At 44.7% G+C, this 7,575-nt stretch overlaps 1 protein-coding gene across 1 annotated transcript; it reads left to right on the forward strand.

Moving 5' to 3' along the window:
- The first annotated feature begins 1,674 nt into the window (after positions 1 to 1,674).
- Positions 1,675 to 5,734, forward strand: LOC147427190 (uncharacterized). Its single transcript, XM_086498384.1, has 5 exons — positions 1,675 to 1,885; positions 2,236 to 2,381; positions 2,487 to 2,619; positions 3,330 to 3,865; positions 4,014 to 5,734. Exons 2-5 carry the CDS (start codon positions 2,323 to 2,325, stop codon positions 5,383 to 5,385), a joined length of 2,100 nt encoding a protein of 699 aa, XP_086354510.1. The 5' UTR covers positions 1,675 to 1,885; positions 2,236 to 2,322; the 3' UTR covers positions 5,386 to 5,734.
- Positions 5,735 to 7,575: the final 1,841 nt, after the last annotated feature.

A 7,575-nucleotide genomic window follows, 5' to 3' on the forward strand; every position in this document is an offset into this window, starting at 1 on the left:
GGGGGGGGGGGGGGGGGGGTGGTAATGTAAGGACATGGGTCGTACGGGCAAGGCCACCGGCACGACCGGATAATGTGTACGCTAGGGGGAGGCTATAAGATAGCACGGTTGGGTGGAGACTAGCACACGCATTACCATCGCCCTTTCACCTACCCTCGGCTATAAACACAAAGTCCATGCCAATGGGGTTGCCTCCGCTATCCCCATAGATCGCAAAATCCTAAAAAAAAGACCGTTCAAGACTTGAAGAGAGAATATTGATCCCTTCCACATGGGAGGAGAAGTATTTTATGACCCTCCAACACTTGGAGGAGAAAACAAATATACGGGGGAAGGGCATGTTCCCTACAGTTCATAAAACTTGGAGAGAACGATGCCCCATTGCCATACACATGTAGGGTTTCTTCCTTTTTGTGTGTGCAGAAGCATGTGTGTACCAATTGCATTTTTAAAGATATTTTAGAAACCAAGTAACCAAACATTAAGTACTATTGACATTTGCTAACTCCCAAAAGTTTTTCAATCTAATGAGGTTTGGACATTTGATAAACTCAATATGTGCATTTGGGATCTACCTCTGACACAAAATACAGGTACATCACTAAACTCAAATAATAATAATTCTAGTGTAATGATCATTGGGTACCACATGTGTCTTTAGAAAACATCAATTAGAATTGTGTCATTACACATTGTAGAAGAGGCGTGAGCTACTTGAATGACTTATAGTAATTGCTTAGGCTATGGTCACGGGAGGCTTAGTTTCGAGGAACACAGCTCGACCAGTGCTCTAACAAAGCAGCCTTTTGCATGTTTTCACCGGCTCACTTTTGTAACTATGCCTTTTTAAGCATAGTTTCAAAACTATTCCGGTTAGCTGCCGGTCACTGCCCGAGTTCTCTCTCCTGCTGCTGCCCATCAACCTCTCTCTCTCTACCCACTGCTGCCCGTCAACCTCTGCGGATCCGTACCTGCCATGGTCCGCACTGGTCGAGGCTTACGAAAAACTAAGCCTCGCGTGACCATGCCCTTAGTGTATGGACATTATCACAATCATAGGAGCACGAAGGAATTTGTATCTCACTTTTACATCGTACTTACACTTCATGATTGCCCATGAGTTGAACTGAAGCGCCCCTCCAGAGTAATCATGGCACACTAGTTTAGCGGCTTGAACATTTCTTTGGAGGGTCCCTTGATCTTCAAAGCAAGCTATCCAAAATCCATGGTAATCCACCGGACATGAGTGACTGGCTTTGTGAAGAGTGTGCGTATTCATTGGCCCAAGTCACTAAGGCCGGGCTCAAACGAGGCGAAACCAAAGTGGCATGAGTCCTGTGTGGAGAATTCTCATTCGGCAAAAAGTTTATGGCTCGTTTTTGGACCCAATTAAAAATTGGCAACCCCCCCCCCCTCCTCCCTGGAAAGGCCTTTGCTACTGCCTACTTTTTCGCGTGAAATGTGCTCCGCACAGATTGAATCGGCGCGAGTGCGTGCAAAGGCTTCAGCACCACCACTAGGTATATCTTGCCACCGCCAATGTAAAGCGAGTTTTTTGGCACCGGGCTCGTCTGAACCCGGCCTAAGCAAAATTGTCCGTTCGCCCTGGTGTTGACAGAGCCCCTGGAGCCTAAACCAGTTTGGCAGATCGCGTTTTTAAAGGGTTTACCGTTTAAGCTTTCATTTATCACCCCAATTCCAACAGGGGCTGCTGCCTGCATGCAAAAGCGCACAGCACGGTGAGCACATACTTTTCCTGCGGCGTGCCTCTCCAGCTTCCCCCCACTCCACTCCACTCCAAAACGGTTTCCTCTCCTCGACTCGACCTACCGAGTACCGACACCAAGCCAACCTCTATCGGCTATGGCGCCTCCGACCTCGCTAGGTAACACACACACACACACACACACACTCTCACGCAAGTAGTCTGTACCCACTTTCCTTTAGACAAGGAGATCGATTCACACGGTGCGGTCCCCCGACATTATAACCCCTGTTTCACTTTGTAAAAGCAGGGCGGATTTTCCTTCATCATGCTGCTCTGCTAGTACATGTTTTGTGTCGTTTCCTGTGTCTGTGCTTGTGTGTTTTTTTTGTGAGATCTCTCTCTCTCTCTCTCTCTCTCTCTCTCTCTCACACACACACACACACACACACACACACACACACACACACACACACACAGGTGTGACTGACTACAGCTAGCTTAACTTTGTCCAACGCATGTTCTCTCAGCTTTCAGGCAACAGAGATAGTTTTTCTCTTGCACCATGTAGCTATTTTATTATTCTGCACTTCAGTGGAGAGCAGCCAACGGCAAGAATGAAAGTCAAGCATGAAGCTGTGGCAGACAATGTCTTTAATCCACAAACTGCTGAAAGGTAATGTGGGTGTCTATCGAAATCCCTGTCGGTGCTTCTTTTGTTGTGCTGTAGCTCAATCGGCAGCAAATATGCTGTGTAAATTAGTTTTCTCAACTTGGGCAGTAATACGACATTGGTGATGGCTACGGTGGATGATTTATCAGCTAAGACCATAGAATTTCTCAGGGCAAGGTTGCTGGCAGAGCGAGCCACATCGAAATCTGCTAGACAACAAGCTCAGGAAATGTCTGAGAAGGTATGCTAATTCTTGAAAGCACATCTACACTTCGATTGTTTGATTCCTTTAAAACAGTGTTAAATGCTTGACAGCTTCTTTAAGTGTTTTTAGGTAAGTATTTCAATGTAAGGAATTGCATGAGGAGTGGTGATACTGTAGAATCCCCGTAGACAACAGCGACATCTTATGAACAATTTCACTAAACCTATAAGAGAATTGCATGAGGAATGGTGGTATCTCAACAATGACATCTTATTAGCAATTACACTTAATCCTAGAGAATTGCATGAATGCCAGCGGTACTGTAGAATCCCCGTTGACGGTGGCTGTAAGGAGTGGCTAATTTGTCTGCTACGGGCTCCGTTGTTGTAAGTGTTAACTCAATGTGATCCAGAGGCATCACTATCTTCTGATTCTCTACCTTTCGCTGATTTGTACCAAGCTTTTGTATCATTTGTAGCTATGCCAGAGGTGGGGTAAACAAGTGGCTTGCAAAACAGATGCAGGGACTAAAGAAGTAATAGTTTAAGAAATGTCTTCTATAATGACATACCAGTGTAGACAAATGATAACCTTTAGAACTTGGTTACCTCTTTCTGCATCATTTGAATGCATTCCCTGGGCAAGTTTGACCTTGATGAGAAAGGATACTCAGCATCTATGTACACCAGCTTTGGTTTGTGAAGTGCACAAAGTGCTTGCGAGGAGTAACCTCTTTTGTTATGCAGGTCAATAACCTGCATATCCGCCTTGAGACAGAGATTAAGCACAGGAAAGAAGCTGAAGCTGCAATGGAAAAGGTGTTTTTGGCGTTGAAAGCAAAGGGCGTTCTTATGGACAGAGTCTTGTTGTTCCCTAGAGGATTGAATGGGAATTCAACGGGTGACGCTTCACCATCAGATTACAGCGAAGGCGCAAAAGAGTTGTCTGGAGAGGTTCCTTGTTCCCCCATTCAACATGGAAAAGGGGAAAGAGATGAAAGCAGCACCCAGAGCATGGGCATTTTGGAATGTGTGACTGAGCTGCATGGGAGCTTATCCGTTGTGGAGGGTACTGAAGATACAAATGGCACCAGCGATGCTCCTGGTGCTAATCCAGTTGAGAGGAAAGCACGTGTCCCTTTGAGGGACATTGCTGAGCACCTGCACGGATGCTTGATGGAGCATGACCATGATAAGAAAGAAGTTTGCCAAGATCATCGTATGCTTGATGGCACCCCTATTGTAAAGGGTGATATAGGGACAGGGCAAAGCATCCAACAAGGGTATAGTTGTCAATCTTATTGTTGACGATCCTTTTTCATGCTTAGATGGTTCCAATTAGGCTTTAGATTTACAATTTTTCAAGGCTGAAGCTTCTGTTCTGTATGCCAAATTGTCTTATTATCATTCCTAATGTTTACTTTTTTGCAGGCTTTGTATCACAACAAAATTGAAAGCATTGCTACAGCAGATAGAAGAAGAGGTGGGTGCTCTTCCTGAGGAGCAGCCACTATGTGCTAAGCTCCAGGGGGTTGCGGGTCACTTAGCAAATATGCTAGATAGGGGCCAAGAAGCAGGTTTGGAGAGTGATCACGTAGAGAGCAGCAACCAGCCTGATATTATCATTAGCTCATCGGAAAGGGTCACTACCCCTGAGGCCAAAAACTGTACCCACATGGAGGAAGGGATAGACAGAAGAGAAAGGTTGGCTAAGAATTTATCCTCAAGCCCCAAAGCTCAGCTGAAACGTAGGCCTTTAATGTCCTCGACAAGCACACTCTCTACACCCTCCATGGAAAACACTTTTCTGGAGAGCAATGCGTTCTATGAGCGAAAACCATCTTGCGACTTGCTGAATGGAGCCAACAGGGATGCATATGTTGGGCCATGTCCATTTCTTGACAGGGGGCCATTGGCTCCACGTGTGTTTCAATATGACAATCCACATTTGCAGATAACATATCCGCCATCCATGGCTGATTGGGGTTCTATCTCAAGAAGCAACAGTCACATGGGATTCGAGTCTTCATATCTGATAGAAGTTCCGAGTCCGAAGAGCTCTGATGCGCTCTCTGTTGGGGATAAGTTGCTGCCCAAACATGGGCGACACAATGATGATGTCTGGTCTCCAGCAAGAGCGTCATCAGGCTTTGAGGGGCAGAATGCATGGTTTCCAGCTAGATTAGACAGACAATCTAGAGCTATGCTCCCAAATGGCTATATACTTAATGACATCTCCAATGAGGGCGTCATGGAACAGGGTTACAATCATCCGAATATGTATCTTCAAGGTCGGTTTCCTCATAGCTTACTACATTCTCACCAAGAAACAGATCCAAGAAATTCTATGATTAGAGCTGTGCCATGGCAACAGTTGAAGGACCGTTCTTCATATAACGATGAAGCTGCTTCAGTAATGGATCACAGAAATGGGAGACTTGGAGGTATTCTTATGGCATTGGATGCAGCAAGGCAGCATGTGCAAGGAGAGGAACTCATGGGACCTCCTACACCGATGGCAGTGGATGCTTGGCTTAAGAGAGGGTATCTCTATGGGGATTCTGGTGAGCAACTTCCTCCTGAGTTTCAACGGGACACACGGCGGTCATGCAGCCATGCGGCAATCGTACAATTACCACCTTCTCCTACCTCAGAGCATGGATATTCTCCATTTGAGAGGCCCCGTTTGGGCAGCAGAAGTAGTTCTGTGTCAACAAACTTCATGATGTCTGAATGGGACAATTCGCAGCCTCCAAGAGGGGAGGTCCATTTGGGGAATGGCATCACTTTGTATACAGACTGATCTTGTCATTAGCATCAATTATCAACATTGCTCGGCAGCCTCCAAGTGAAAGCTGCAGCATTGGGCCTATGTAACTATGGTGTCAGCAAGCATCAAGCATAGAAGGGGCTCTGTTTCTTGCATATGTAGTAGTAGCTCATTTGGAGGAATGTGATTGCAAGCTGGTGGGCAACCAATTAACAAAGGTAACAGCAGCATTGTAAAAGGTGCGAATTATGAAGTTTGATTTCTTGTGAGTGGATTAAATGCAGGACAGACATAATTACATGACAAATCCATCACCAAATATAAGAAAAAAGGGTGCCCCCTCTCTCTCTCTCTCTCTCTCTCTCTCTCACACCCACACCCCTGTCCTATTTTCCAAAATCAAGGCTGCATCATTGGTGGGAGACCTCAAAGTGATGGAAAAGCTATCATGTGAAAAGAGTGGACAGCGTTAAAAGCTCAAAAGGTTAATCAGAGAGCTCTAGTCAGCCATGTGAAACGGAAGACAAAAAGGCAAAGGCGGATGGCAGCCGATCACGCTTCTAGCCTCGAGGAGTCCAAAGCAGATGACGCACACACACACCCCCGTACTCTCACGAGTCACATCATACACGCCTCTAGCATATAAAAGGCTCGGGAATATGGTATCCATTATTGAGCTTGCTTTAAATCCCCTCTTTTGTCAAATGCCATACACAACATTACACATCTTTCAATATTTTGTGGAAATTGAGAGAACAATTGTGAAAATTACCAAATAGGCCTATGGTAAGATCAATTCCTCATGTTGAAACAAACCCTTAGCCTCGAGTCACCAGACCAGGTAGCAATTGTGATACCTGGTGCAATGGTGAGACTCTTACTAAGAAAAACCATGGTTTTAAAATCTGAAATTCACCTCTACAAATTTGATTAGAAGGTGGTGCTTATATACTCACCTTCTCAAATGGACATACCCAAGACTTTTGACAAATAAGCAGAATCAATACATAAAGCCAAAATAAATATTGGGGTCACACTGGGCTTTTCACTTGAGATGCTATAACTTTAATACCCTGTTTGGAGGTCATAAGGTAAGGGGGCCAGTATTAAAGCGGACCCCAATTGCAGTGCTTGTACTCGTCAATTACAACACGATGCGGAAGCGTAAAGCAAGGTGAGAGAGAGAGAGTGGGAGAATACATGAGAGAGAGTTGTAGTGTTGAACCAACTAACTGTACAATGAATTAGTGAATTACAATGGGGGCTTTGGTGCTCCTTATATACTAGCTTTGAGGGCTTTAAGTACCCTCCTCAGCAAATTGCCCTGCCCAAGACTTTGCCAAACACAAAATTTGGCATACTTATCAGCCACAAACCATAGCCGACCATAGGATTACTTATCAACCAAAGTAGTGCCAAGCACAACTCTACCAACATACCCCGCTATCAATGCACTGCAAGATATGACATTTCGGACAAGATTCTCCTTGAGCACTTATTGCTCTCTTAAGTGCACCATGTTTGGCATGATATTGACCAAACCTAGCTCAACTCTATTAGCATGCTAATTCAACACAACTACCAAAAATATGTCTCAAGCTGATAGCACCTAGGAGCTGGTATCTTCTCTCAGTTTCCTCCTTTGGATGCACGTCGCGACATTGTGTTCTTGTACTCTTCTCTTTTATCATTAATCTCAGAGCATCCTTTTGGCTCATGTTATTGTACTCATTACCAATTGTACTTATATGAATATATTCTAGTTTCAGTATCATTCTTCCATTTCCATTTCAATTTTGTCTTGTCTTTGTTTGATCTAATAACCAAAAGTTGCTTACCTGAATTGGTTTAGCTAACTCTACTAACTCAACCCATAATAAATGTCAGAAGTGACCAACTCATTCTATTTTAACAATCACGGTGGTGAGATGCACTGCTCTTGATAGAGGATCTCTCTCCCAATCGGATTTTCAAGTTAGCCAAATTCAGTCATGCCGCCCAGAAGAGTTGGTTGTGGTAGAAGACCATCAACCATATTCATAGACAATCCAAATCATGATAGTCCAATCCTAGAGGAGTGAGAGCGAGGCTTTGACACTGACACATAGGGTGGCAACGAAATAGATTCAACCTTGGATTAGCAAGAGGCGGAGAAGAAGGATGAATCCCAACAGTCTACAAGATCTAGGCATCGGTGGTCGAAAAGAGTAGAGACACTCTCAA

This window comes from Adiantum capillus-veneris, chromosome 24 (genome assembly GCF_014529385.1).
Source record: "Adiantum capillus-veneris isolate H3 chromosome 24, ASM1452938v2, whole genome shotgun sequence".
In the NCBI taxonomy this organism is placed as follows: Eukaryota; Viridiplantae; Streptophyta; class Polypodiopsida; order Polypodiales; family Pteridaceae; genus Adiantum; species Adiantum capillus-veneris.